The 13,783-nt window shown below is 44.5% G+C and overlaps 1 protein-coding gene across 6 annotated transcripts in view; it reads right to left on the reverse strand.

Annotated features, from left to right (window-relative positions):
* Window positions 1–13,783, reverse strand: part of cep162 (centrosomal protein 162) — a 198,244-nt gene that overhangs the window by 55,919 nt on the left and 128,542 nt on the right. For all 6 annotated transcript variants that reach the window (XR_005460926.1, XM_038799288.1, XM_038799283.1 and 3 more), the window contains 2 exons: window positions 13,297–13,401; window positions 4,649–4,876 (listed from right to left, as the gene is read on the reverse strand). Coding sequence is in view for 5 of the 6 variants with exons in the window: in XM_038799288.1 (XP_038655216.1) it covers window positions 4,649–4,876; window positions 13,297–13,401 (333 nt within the window). In the remaining variant the exon portion in view is untranslated. The remainder of the gene's footprint in view (window positions 1–4,648; window positions 4,877–13,296; window positions 13,402–13,783) is intronic.

The following is a 13,783-nucleotide window of genomic DNA, read 5'->3' on the forward strand; positions in this document are numbered from 1 at the left end:
CTTTGGGGCGGCCCGACGCCGGAGTGGTTCACGCCACTCCGACACGCTGGGACCCCCTGCCCGCTGGGTAGGGGAGAATCCCGGCCCATAATTCTGGAAATTCAAACTGAAGATTTAACTAAGAAAAATAAACATGCATCATAAAGCAGGGCAAAGAAAATGGGAAAATAAGGAAATTAAAAGAGCAGCAAAGGAAGTCTGCAAGGAAATATGAACAATTGAATATAGGATAGAAGCAAATTGTTGCGGATCCTGGAATCTGAAACAAAAACAGAAAGTACCGGATATCCTCAGCAATCGGAGTATAAGATCTTTTTAAACCTTCCCTGCAGCAATATACATTAAAAAGTTGTAATTTAACTTGAATGCTGAAAGATCTCCAAAAATATATCATAAAGTTAAATTACAGCGCTCCTCATCCTCCCCGTTTCTGCGTAGGTTTCCTCCGTGCTCCAGTTTCCTCCCACAGTCCAAAGGTGTGCAGGGTAGGCGGATTGGTCATGCTAAATTGCCCTTCGTATCCAACAAAGGTTAGGTGGGGTTACTGGGTTACAGGGATGGGATGGGGTGGAGATGTGGGGTTGGATGGAGAGCTCTTTCCAAGGGCCGTGCAGACTTGATGTGCTGAATGGTCTCCTTCTGCACTGTAAATTCTATGATCAACAAGAGAATTTCCTGGCAGCATACAACAGACAAAGGCGCAATTCTCTGGCCTCGTTATGCTCTCGCTCAAGCGAAATGAGGCCGGTGAATAATAATAATAATCTTTATTAGCCTCACAAGTCGGCTTAAATTAACATTGCAATGAAGTTACTGTGAAAATCCCTTAGGTGCCACACTATGCAGAGTGTCAGGGTATACTGTGGGAGTCATTGCCTAGGGTCCCAGTCACACCTTGATGCCTGGACACTGCGGCTCACTTGTCAGCATAGCCGTGCTGCCCTGTCCCATGTGCTGGCTGTGAGACGTGGCCTCATCAGAGGGGTGGAACCTGGGGGAGCTGGTGGCCCAGTCGTGACTCCATTGGACGGGTCCCGATTGGCTTCCAGCATACCCCCTCCCGTTTAGTGCCCAAAGGGCCCTGGGGTTCACCTTGGGACGAAGGGGCAGATCGTTCAAGCCCGGGCTGTGCCTGCATCACCCAAGTTGGCCAGCCCTAGTGGTTCCCATTGTCTGCATCGTTGTGTCGACACCCTCGGCGATACTCCTCAATGACTGGGACTGTGATGGATATCATGTTCGCCGCAGAATTTGGTTTAAAATAAGGCATTAATACAAACAGCATTTTCATTCAATGTGGAATAAAACCACTTCAGCTAAAGGTCAGGTAGAGGTTACCACCTGATGGGAGAAACTTGAGCTGGTTCCAAAGACACATTAATACAAACAAAGAAAGGTTGTTCTTTTGACAAACCATAAATTCTTTGACAATAACTCCCTACACCTATAGGTAGTCAAAAATTAAGGACAGGGAATTCTCCAGATAAATAGATACACAACTCTTTCCCTAACTATACCTCTTGACACTTGGAATAACACCCTCACAAAAAGTGTCTGTTTTGGTATCTAAAGAACATGACAACACTGAAAAAAGACAGGCCTCTATACGGGCCCTCCCTTGCCAATTTATCTTAGGACACCTGACATTTACGACAATTAAAAGATGTATTAATGATAATACATCCAATCAGCCATTTGGCTATAGGTAATTAACCAACAATAAGTGAATAAGTGACAGGATTACAGATGCCGTCCTTGACCGATAAGGGAATTTTCATGCATATAAAGAGGAGGCATTTTAGCAGAAAGTTACATTTCTTCTGACCCCCAACCTTTGGGAGTGAGAGTCAGTTCTGTTCTTAAAAGCTTGTCTCGTCGGACAAAACCTCAGGCTTTGTAAGTATGGTTTTGTTTAACTTCTGAGAAATGTATTAAGAAATTGATAGGAGATACTTTAGGATTTTCCATGTTGCAGATATCTAATTCTATTGAGAGAAGTTAACGAGTTAGCAGATAAAATAGGACTGTTAACTCTGAAATTCTGTATCTATTGCAAGTATTTTTTATAATAAAAATGCTTTGATTAAAATTATACTGTGTAGACTCTCTCAAAGTCTAAACTCCTAGACACTCATTTAGGAAGTCTTAAATGACTAAGGACCCACGACGATAGAGGTAAAGATTTAGTTATGAGTGACGTATCTGAACTTTTCCCATAAAAAGTAACTGAGATCCTGTTTAACTGTCCGAGACCCGGAAAAGCATTTTCCCTTCGTGAGATCTATTCTGAGTCTCAGCAGAGAAACAGATTTCCCTCTTTAATGGGTTAACCTAGCGCATAGGTTATTAATAAAGTATTATCAGGTCCGGAATAACTTAAATCCTTCACAGGATATGCTCTGCAGCATCACGGCAATGCCCACCTGCGACTTGGACAAGCTCCGCAGCGCCTTGGTCATGCCCATCTCAGAGTGGGGCATGTTCCGCAGAACTTCATCAAGATCAGCCTGCTACTGGGTGATATCCCCCAGTGAGGCGGACATTCTGTCGAGACTCAGTCATGGCCGTCACCAACTGCACAATGCCTTGTATACCTTCACTAATGGCGCTGACGTTGTGCACCAGACTCTCTACTGCGGTTGCCACCCTAGCAGTTTTGGCCTTGGTGCCATGCATTGCCGGCGACATCCCCTGCGCCCGTCGTCTCTGGGACTTCTCCAAGCAGCTATGGATCTGCTGGAGTGTCGCTGACATCTTTCTCTGAATTTGCTGGCTTTACCCCATCATCTCCGGGATGACCTCTTCCACAGGCTCAGCATCAGGCCGAGTCTTGGGATCCAGCAAACCTCCGACTGCTGTCTCGCCTGGGGGGTTCCTGCCTCCACTTGATGTACATCAGTAGCAGTGTGGTGCTCACCAGATTGTGAATGTTTCAGGAATACAGACTAGAAATTAAAACCAGATTAGGTTTGAAAAGAAGCTGAGAGCACCATGAGGAATAATGCCAGAATTGCGATAAGGTAGAGGTGTGGGTGAGGGCTGTGCTGCTGGAAGTGGTGAAAAAAAGTTGAGTGGGTCTTATAGTGGTCAGTGCTTAGACCTCTTACTTCTGACCTACATTAACAAACTAGATGTAGATTTTATGTCCAAACGTGTCAAATTTGCTGCTATGTCAAAGATCTGAAGATCAGTAAAGATGATCAAGCCACTTCAGAGAATAAATAATATTCAAAATAAAATGCAAATAATTCCACACTGGCCACAGAAATGCACATTGTAAGTATACAATAATTAGATTTGACGCACAAAGGGAGTCTTTTAAGTTAACTTATCCCTTTCATTATCCATACAATGTGGAGTAGAAATACAAAATACATCCAAAATTGCAGATATCTCGAAATTGTGGTGCGCTTTATTGGTCAGTAACCCTTGTCAATATTCTGTTTGATTTGAAACAAGGATAGCAAAAACACTCAAGTGGGGACAACATAGAGCAAAAAGAGGTATTCAAATTATTAAAGGGTTGAACTGTGAGAAAAGGTTAGAAAAGCTGAAGCTCTACAGTTTAGAAGGAATTTTAAGTTGGGTATTATTGGGATGTACAAAATATGCAATGATACAGGTAGGGTAAATCTGATATATGAATTCAAATTAAGCTGAAAAAATAGTATCTGGAGATATTAATTTATATCTGAAAGAAAGTTTTAAAACTCGCAAGGAAAAATGACCTTATTCAGAGACTTAAAATCTTTATCTTAGGGTCAAATTTTTAGGCATATTAGCAAAAACAAAACCAATAGAGACATTCAAAAGGTGGTTGGATACTATCATGGCAGGCAAAGTGAGGGTGCTGAAGTGGTGACCAAATGCCTCTTTGTTACTTTGCAACTGTCTTATACTTTTGTGCAAATAGTTACATAAAATAAGATCGGCCTTTTGGCTAAGATCAAGCGTAGGATTAAAGGATCAAGCATAAGAATGGGTGTAATGCCTGTTCTTGTGAGCTTGAATCTAGGATGTCTCTTTTGCGGGGACCATAAATTGGATTCAATTGGAATTTGAACTGTTTTTTGGAACAAGCAAGAAGATGGATTGAGGGCTCATCCCGTCCATTCTGCACACTGGCTTTCTAGCTCTGAGAATGGAATAACATTTTTTTAAAAGATCAAAAATGTAATATTTTTAAATAAGAACTTCCATCTCACTGCGGAGGCTTCAGACCAACATCTAACAACCTGATCTGAAAATTCTGCTCACATCTTGACAGCTGAGACAATACACAACATTCCAAATAAAAGAACGCACATATTCTGAAAGAAAAAGTCTAATTTGTCCTATCCCCCAATCTTAACGGATTTCTTAAAAAAATTCTAGGACCAGGGTCCGGTTCCACATCTTTGCCAAAAATGAATCAGTTCTTCCTGGGCAATACTGTGTACCAAATTTCACTGAAATCAGTCCATTAGCTTTTGGAATATAGAGCTTACAAACGGACAAGCAGCCTACTGACCAAGGACGAAAACATTACCTCCTTCAGCTTCAGCGGCAGAAGTAATGGAGACGTCAACAGAATAGTGAATAATAAAAATGATAATGTTGCAATATTGTTTGTTTTCCCTAATCCCCTCCAAATGACAATAAGATATACCTTTATCTTTTGAAATTGTTGTTCCATTACTCTTAAACTCTTCTTCGCTTCTTCATCTTTTCCTTCTAGGTCAGTTTCTAGTTTCTTTATTCTTTTCTCCAGCAAAGTTCTTGAATGCAGTTTGCCTGCCGTTTCACACTCTGCTTCAGACACAGATGCAGCTGCATATATAAGAGCAGGCAAGGAATTTGGATATCGCCTTCGAATTATTTCTTCCATTTCTTTTACCTGTCAGAATTAGAATTAGAAATTAGCTAGTTTGGTACTTAGACACGTGGTCATCATGCAAAGACCCAAGAATGGTATTTTTACTGCTTTGATTATTTTTCCTCAACTCAGAATTAATGGATTATTATAAATGTGATATTTGTTTTAAGAATAAATGAACTTGCTTCCCTTTAGTTTTCATATTCAATCCTTGCTAGGCTACAATTTATTGTTCATCCCCAATTGACTTCGAGAAGGTAGTGATGAGCTGCCTTCTCGATCCACAGAAATCCCCATGATACAGATTTACCACCCGCAGTGCTGTCAGGAAAGGAGTTCCACAATTTTGATCTAGTGACATTGAAGAAATAGCAAAATATTTACAATTCATGAAAGTGCATGATTTGGACGGGAACTTACAGGTGATGGTTCATAGAATCCCTAATGCAGGAGGAGACTACTTGGCCCATCGAGTCTGTCCCTCTGAATGAGCACCCTATTCCCCTAACCCCACCTAACCTTTTGTATAGTAAAGGGCAATTTAGCATCGCCAATCCACCTAACCTGCACATCTTTGGACTGAGAGGGGAAACCGGAGAACCCAGAAGAAACCCACACAGACACATAGAGAATGTGCAAACTCCACAGTCACCCAAGGCTGGAATTGAACCTGGGTCCCTGGTGCTGTGAGGCATCAGTGTTAATCACTGTGCCAAGTCATCCACATCTTGCCTTGTTCTTCTGGGTAGTCAAGGTCCTGGGTTTGGAAAATGCTGTTGAAGGAACCTTGTTGAGTTGCTACAGTGCCTTTTGTACATTGTACACACTGCTGCCGCAGTGTGCCAGTGATGGAAGGAATGAACTTTAAAGTAGTGGATAATGTGTCAAGAAAGCAGACTGCTTTGTCTTTGATGGTGCCTCTTGAGTGTTGCTGGAGCTGTACTCATTTAGGCAAGTAGAGAATATTCCAGCAGATTCCTGACTGGTGCAGTGTAGATGGGGTACAGGCTCTGGCAGTCACCACAACCGTTGCCTGCTCTTGTATTTTTAATCTTTTTATATGGTCAACCTAAATTAAGTTGGTGAATTTGGTGACCGCTTTTGTGCCCTTAGATACGGCATGTTTGGCCAGTTTACCCGCAGCATGAGACCCAGATGGCACTCTGGGTCTCCCAGGCTGAGACGGTGTGCTGCTAATGAATGAAGAGCGAGGCCTCAGAGGCAATGCGCTTGAAAATATTGACCACGAAAGAGTTCATGACGCTCATGGTTTTTGACCAGATCTTGGAGGAAGGGTGAACCTGGATCAGCACCTGGTACATATAGGTGGAGTAGCTCTGTTTGCGAGTTTTCCCCTGCTACTTGGTAACTTTAGCCAGCGACTGTTTGGATGCCTTGCGGGATGCCCTGCCCTTAGCCGCTGCCACCAGCTCAGGCATTGCACTCCATCTCAATCAAGCCACTAAATATGCGGCTAGTTGCATTAAGTTCATGGTCAATGACATTCAATGGCATTACCATGACGGAGTCCCCCACTAGCAACATCCTGGGATTAATATTGACCTTGAGGTTAATTGGAACAGCCATATATCAGCCCCAACCTGAATGTTGTCCAGGTGCTGCTGAATGTGGGCAAGGATTGCGTTCATTATCCGAGGACCTATGAAAAACATTGAACACTGTGCAATCATCAACGAACATCCCCATGAGAAAACTGTCTTGATTGACCAACCTCGTGAATTAGCATTCATTTCCTTTTTGGATGAGAATTCATTTTGTTTGCTTGAAGAGACCATAGTTCTACATATGGTTCGTTCAGCCCGGTCACAATGTTATTTAACACACTGAGTTCATTTTCACTGATGCGCAGTAAACCAAATTAAGATCTACTGCATTTCCTCTTTAATAACCCCAATTAACACTATCTCTTACTCTTGTTTACTGTGTTACTTTTTTTCTAAATCATTTGTGCATCTTGTTTCTCCATCCTAATGCTACATCCTGATACCCTGAAAGATATATTCTTCCTTTAAGTTTTTTAAACCCACCACACAGCACTAGCTGCTAGTGACATTGGTTCCAGTTCAGTATAGGTGCAACAGTCTGGCCTGTAAGATCCCAATTTTCCCAGAACTAGCCCCAATATCCCAACAATCTACAGTTCTCCCTCCTGCGCCATCTCTAGCCACAAAAATATCTGCGCTCTCTTCCCATTTGAATATTCTCCAGCAACTAGCACCTGGATTAATCTGAAAAGTACTACTTTTATGGTCCTGCTCATTAGTCTGTTTCCTAGCTCCCTAAAATCTGCAAGCCCTCATCTTATGTTGTTGAGAACGATATGGACTACAACCTCTGTCTGGTCACCCTTCCTACTCAGAGTGCTCTGCACCGACATCCTTGAATTCATCATAAAGGAGGCAACAGACCATGCTGAGTTCACAGCTTTGGTTCCAGAAATGCCAGTCGGTTCCCCTAAACCAAACTGAGCCACCTTGCTCCATTCTTACACGAACGGAAAACTGATCCGAGAATGACACGCACTCAGAAAACTCCTGCACTAACTGCCTGATCTGCTTTGACTGCCTGGTACTCCCCCATTCACTCTCAAATGCAGCCAGATAGGATGCATTCGATGATGCATCTGTAAAAATTGGTAAGAGTCAATGTGGACACAACCAATTTCCTTTGTTTCCTGAGGACATATAGGTGCTGTTGTGCTTCCTTGGTCGTAGCATCGACGTAGATGGGCCAGGACAGATTTTTGGTGATGTGCACACTAAGGAATTTGAAGCTGTTAACCATCTCCACCTCGGCACCATTGATGCAGACAGGGGTGTGTACAATATTTTGCTTCCTGAAGTCAATGATCAGCTCCTTAGTTTTGCTGAGGTTGAGGGAGAGATTGTTGTCATTACACCATGCCATGGTTCTCTACCTCCCTCCTGTACTCTCACTCATTGCTGTTCAAGATCTGACCCACTACGGTGTGCCATCAGCAAACTTGTAGATGGAGTTGGAGCCAAATGTTGCCACAGTCGTTTGTGTATAAGTAGTAGTAGGGGGTTAAGTACGCAGCCTTGCGGGAACCCAGTCCTGAGGACTATGGTGGAGGAGGTGTTGCATTGTACCGCATCTGTCATATATTTGCCTACTCACTCAACCGGTCTGCATCACCTTGAAGCATCCTCCTCACCACTCACATTCCAACCAGGTTTCGTGTCATCAGCAAACTTGTAAATACCTCCTTCAATTTGGTCTGCTGCATTCTCTGCTCCCACTGCTGTCTCCTCGAGGGAGGCGAAATGCAGACGGGGTGACCGTTTTGCAGAACATCTTTGCTCCGTTCACTTGCCATTTCAACTCAGCATCTTGCTCTCATTCCCACATATCCGTCCTCATCTTCAAATTAGGCATGTTACAGCCTTCTGGACTCAACATGGAGTTCAACAACTTTATACTGTGACCTTTCCCCTCCACCTTGACCACCCTCCTCTTTGTAGTTTGTTTGCTGGTTTTCTGTTCATTTGGCCTGCTCCAACATAAGCCACCCCTCCCCTACGTGGTAGCACAGTGGTTAGCACTGTTGCTTCACAGTTCCAGGGTCCAAGGTTCGATTCCTGGCTTTGGTGACTGTCTGCGTGGGTTTCCTCCAGTTACCTCTCACAAGTCCCGAAAGATGTGTGTGTTGTTAGGTAATTTGGACATTCTGAATTCTCCCTCGGTGTATCCGACCAGGCGCCGAAATGTGGCGACTAGGGGTTTTTCACAGTAACTTCATTGCATTGTTAATGTAAGCCTATTTGTGACAATAATGATTACTATTATTACCTGTCCCTTGTTCAGTTTTTCTCCCATTACATTTTGCTATCTTACCTTTTGCCATTATTAGCACTCTTCATCCCTTAATGACACCGTTAACACTCCGCTTTGTCTTATGTCCATGACACCTTTCCCTGACCTAGCTCTGATCTTTTATTCTGCTCCACCTCCTCCACATCTCCTACTATATAATTAATTACATTTCTGTCTTTCTTCAGTTCTGTAGAAGGATCATTACGACTCAAAACATTTCTTTGCATAGATGCTGCCAGACCTGCCGGGTTTATCCTGAATTCTCTGTTTTTATTATGGTGGAAAAAATACATTTGGCTCCTTCATCCAAATCATTGATGTACAGGGCAGTTTTTTTTACACAAAGGGTGGCCAGTGCTTGGAACGCATTGCCAGGGGAGGTTGTGGAAGCAGATACATTAACGGCGTTCAAAAGGTATCTTGACAAATACATGGATAAGATGGGTATAGAGGGATATGGCACTAGGACGTGCTGAGGGTTTTAGCAAAGGGTTTTGGCCCACCCATGCCAATGGAACACGACTGCTTCAGAGCTGTACTAAGGTCACCAACTTTAAGAGTGCTTTAGATATCTGACTTCTCACTAGACAACTTCATCAGGTCTACACCTTTTTGCATTGTCTTTAACTGGGAGCCTCTCTCTCCACTCTTTATTTTACTTCGATGAACAGTACCTTTGTTCCGTTTCCAGTTCCTTTGTCCCTTAGACTTAAGTTTTCCTGGGACTTCTCTTTTCATTTGCTGATTTCTGAAACTATCTGGGACTTGCTTTCTTCACATTACTCCATTGTATTGCTTCTGCTTCTGGCAGGGCTGTGAGAGCTGCTTCCTTTCTAGCTGTTAAGCTCCAATAAAAACTAAACCCAAAACGTCTTTCTAACTTATAGGTGGACCCTGGTTGCTAAGTAACAGCTCAGTCCTTCTCTCAGCAATTTGCTTTCTACATCGTGAACTCTCTAATCATAATACAGGCACAGTTTAAAATGAAACCAAAACCCCATACATGCGCTTTTGTTTAACATGAATCCAAGTTTTAACCCTTTCTTGCACAGAAACACTAAATTAAACTCATCTAAATCTATATCTTATTTCTAATATCGAACAATACAAACATTGATTATTTAAAACTACCTCTGTTTCCTGACACTTTCATAAATCTATGTTGACTTTATCTAATCCTGTTGATATTTTCTAGGCATCCTATTATAACATCCTTGAAAATAGACTCTGACATTTTCTGTACTATTGATGTTAGGCTAACTCCCCTTTTCTCCCTTCCTCCATTTTTAAATAGCGGGGTTACACTTGCCACCCTCCAATCAGTCGGGGCTATGTCATAATCTACAGAATTTTGGAAAATGAAAGCCAACACATCCACTATTTCTATGGTCACCTCCGTTAGTACCCTGGATGTAGGTTATCAGGCTCTGGAAATTTATCAGATTTCAGTCCCATTAACTAGATCCTTAGCTCTCTAACATTTCGGGGATGTTATTTGTGTCTTCCTCTGAGAAGACAGAACTGAAGTACTTGTTTAATTGCTCTTCCATTTTCTTACTCTCTATTACTGTATACATTCTCCTGATATGGGGCGGCATTCTCCCCTACCCGGCGTGACGGAGGGTCCCGGAGTAGGGGAGTGGCGCCAAGCACTCAGGAGTCGCGCCTCCCCAAAGGTGGGGAATTCTCCCCACCTTTGGGGGCCAGCCCCGCGCTGGAGCGGTTGCGACCAGAAGACCGGCGCAAAAGACTGGCGCCCCCGGCAGCGGGGCTGGCCGAAAGGCTTTCGCTGGTCCGCGCATGCGCCGGCAGTGACGTCAGTGGCAGCTGGCCGCTGACGTCACTGCCGGCGCATGCGCGATGTGGGGTTTTCTTCCGCTTCCGCCATGGTGGAGGCCGTGGCGGAAGCGGAAGAAAATAGTGCAGCCAGGGCACTGGCCCGGACTCTGAGCGGGGGGCCCCGATCGCGGGCCAGGCCACTGTGGGGGCACCCCCCGGGGTTCGATCGCCCCCCGCCCCCCCCAGGACCCCGGGGGCCTGCTCGCGCCGCTGAGCCCGCCGTTCCAGAGGTGGTTTAAACCTCGGCGGCGGGAGAGGTCTCCCAGCGGCGGGACTTCGGCCCATCCGGGCCGGAGAATCACCGCAGGGGCCTCTCCGATCGGAGTGGCGAGATTCCCACCACCGCCACTTCCCGGGTGGCGGAGAATCTCTGCCACGGCGGGGGCGGGATTTTAGGCGCCCCCAGGCGATTCTCCGACCCTGCTGGGGGTCGGAGAATTTCGCTCATGGACTGTTAGGTTTGTCTTCACTAATTGGTTTCTTCTTGCATACTGACAGAATTTTTACAGTCTGCTATTATATTACCTGCAATTTCCTCTCAGTCTATTTTTTCCTTCATCAATCTCTCGCTCTTCCTTTGCTGAATCCAGAACTGTTCCCAATCATCAAAACCCCATACATCCCCATACACGAGGGCAGCACGGTAGCACAGTGGTTAGCACAGTTGCTTCACAGCTCCAGGGTCCCAGGTTCGATTCTCGGCTTGGGTCACTTGCTGTGCGGATTCTGCATGTTCTCCCCGTGTCTGCGTGGATTTCCTCTGGGTGCTCCGGTTTCCTCCCACAGTCCAAAGATGTGCAGCTTAGGTGGATTGGCTGTGCTAAATTTCCCTTAGTTCCCAAAAAGATTGGGTTACGTGGGGTTACGGGATGGACTGGAGATGTGGGCTTGGGTAGGGTGCTCTTTCCAAGGGCCGATGCAAACTCAATGGGCCAAATGGCCTCCTTCTGCACTGTAAATTCTATGATTAGGTTTGCTATTTTTTTCTAGCAACTTTATATGACTCCTCTTTGGATCTAATACCACCCTTAATATATTTTGTTAGACATAGTTGGGCCACTTTTGTTTTGATTTTGCATCAGAAAAGAATGCATAACAGTTGCAATGTGTATACTCGTTGTTTAAATATTAACCATTGCCTACCCACCGTTATGCCTTTTGATGAAGTTCCCCAATCTCTCAATCAAATCCCGTTTCACACAATCGTGGTTTTCTTTATTTAGATTTAGGACCCTGGTTTCAGATGGGACCTCTTCACTTTCTGGCCTAATGAAGAAGTCTATCATACATAGATATATACATAGATCATGTTACGGTCACTGTTCCCCTTCTCATTGCATAATACCAAGTATAACACAGCATGTTAACTAATTGATTCCTCAACAGCCTGGTCTACAAAAACATCTTGTACATACTCCATTTATCAGAAACTGAACTGGGCAAGCCATACTAATACTGTGGCTGCCAGGGCAGGTCAAAGGCTAGGAATCTTACAGCGAGTAATTCACCTCCTGACCTCCCCAGAGCCTGTCCACCATCTACTAGGCAAAAGTCAGGAATATAATGGAACACTCTCCACTTGCCTGGAAAAGTGCAGCTCCAACAACACTCAAGAAGCTCAACACCATCAAGGACAAAGCAGCTCGCATGATTGCTCCCCCTTCCACAAACATTCAAACCCTCCACCACTGACGAACAATGACGTCCATGTATACCATCTACAAGATGCACTGCAGTAACTCGCCAAGGTTCCTTAGAGAGCACCTTACAAACCCACGACCATTACCATCTAGAAGGACAATAGCAGCAGATTTTTCGGTTTTTTATTCATTTACGGGATTTGGGCATCGCTGGTTAGGCCAACATTTATTGCCCATCCCAAGTTTCCCTGCAGAAGGTGGTGGTGAATTGCCTTCTTGAACTGCTGCTGTCCTTCAGGTATAGGTACACCAACTGTACTGTTATGGAGGGAGTTTTAGGATTTTGTCCCAGCTAAAGCGAAGGAACAGTGATATATTTCCAAGTTAGGGTGATGAGTGACTTGAAGGGGAACCTCCAGGTGGAGCATCACAGGTGGATCCGTCAATGGTGCTGAAACAACGCACGCGATCGTCATGATGACGCCATATTGGATGGATTGGAGCAAGGCAGACCGGCACCACGGTAGCATTGTGGATAGCACAATGGCTTCACAGCTCCAGGGTCCCAGGTTCGATTCCGGCTTGGGTCACTGTCTGTGCGGAGTCTGCACATCCTCCCCGTGTGTGCGTGGGTTTCCTCCGGGTGCTCCGGTTTCCTCCCACAGTCCAAAGACGTGCAGGTTAGGTGGATTGGCCATGATAAATTGCCCTTAATGGTGGGTGGGGTTACTGGGTTATTGGGATAGGGGGAGGTGTTGACCTTGGGTAGGGTGCTTTTTCCAAGAGCTGGTGCAGACTCGATGGGCCGAATGGCCTCCTTCTGCACTGTAAATTCTATAAAATCGGCACCGACCCCGATTTTGGCGGCGGAGCCCATTGTCTGCCCAATCACCGAACACTATTTCGGCGTTGGGCTACGGAGAATCCCGCCCATGATAAAAAATTGGAAACCTTCAAAACATTAACCTAAATAAAACTAAGTTTAAAACCAATGCTTGGGTATTGTAGAGCTTTTGGGACATGACATGAGACAGGACATATAATGTTTAACATGCTATATAACAGTAAAAAAAAATTCAAATTTAAGAGTTAAGAAACAATACGGACCTGCCGCTCAAGGTCCTGAATTCGCTTGGCTTCAAGAGCTCTCCCCTTTGCACGTTTCTCAGGAGGTGAATGTTTCTCTCTGGAATAAGCTGCAAGCTTTTCTACCTGCCAAAGTAACAAGGTTAAAAATTACAAATTCACAAATTTGTGCACTGATGACATCAAACCCGATTCTCTGCCCAATCGCGTTTCCCAATTCCGGCGTCAGCCGACAGAGAATCCCGTTCAAGGTTTTCAAGAAGCAGATATAGCACTTGAGGCAAAGGGGATCAAAGGTTATGGAGGGGAAGGTGGGACTAGGCTATTGAGTTGGATGATCAGCCACGATCATAACGAATGGCAGCGCAGGCTCAAAGGGCCGAATGGCCTACTCCTGATCCTTTTTTCTCTACTTTCCTAAAGGACATTAGTGAATTAGATTGGGTTTTACAACAATGGTTTAATTCCAAATTTTTATTGAATTCAATTGCACCATCTGCTGTGCTGG

The sequence above is a fragment of the Scyliorhinus canicula genome, chromosome 6, assembly GCF_902713615.1.
Source record: "Scyliorhinus canicula chromosome 6, sScyCan1.1, whole genome shotgun sequence".
Classification (NCBI taxonomy): Eukaryota; Metazoa; Chordata; class Chondrichthyes; order Carcharhiniformes; family Scyliorhinidae; genus Scyliorhinus; species Scyliorhinus canicula.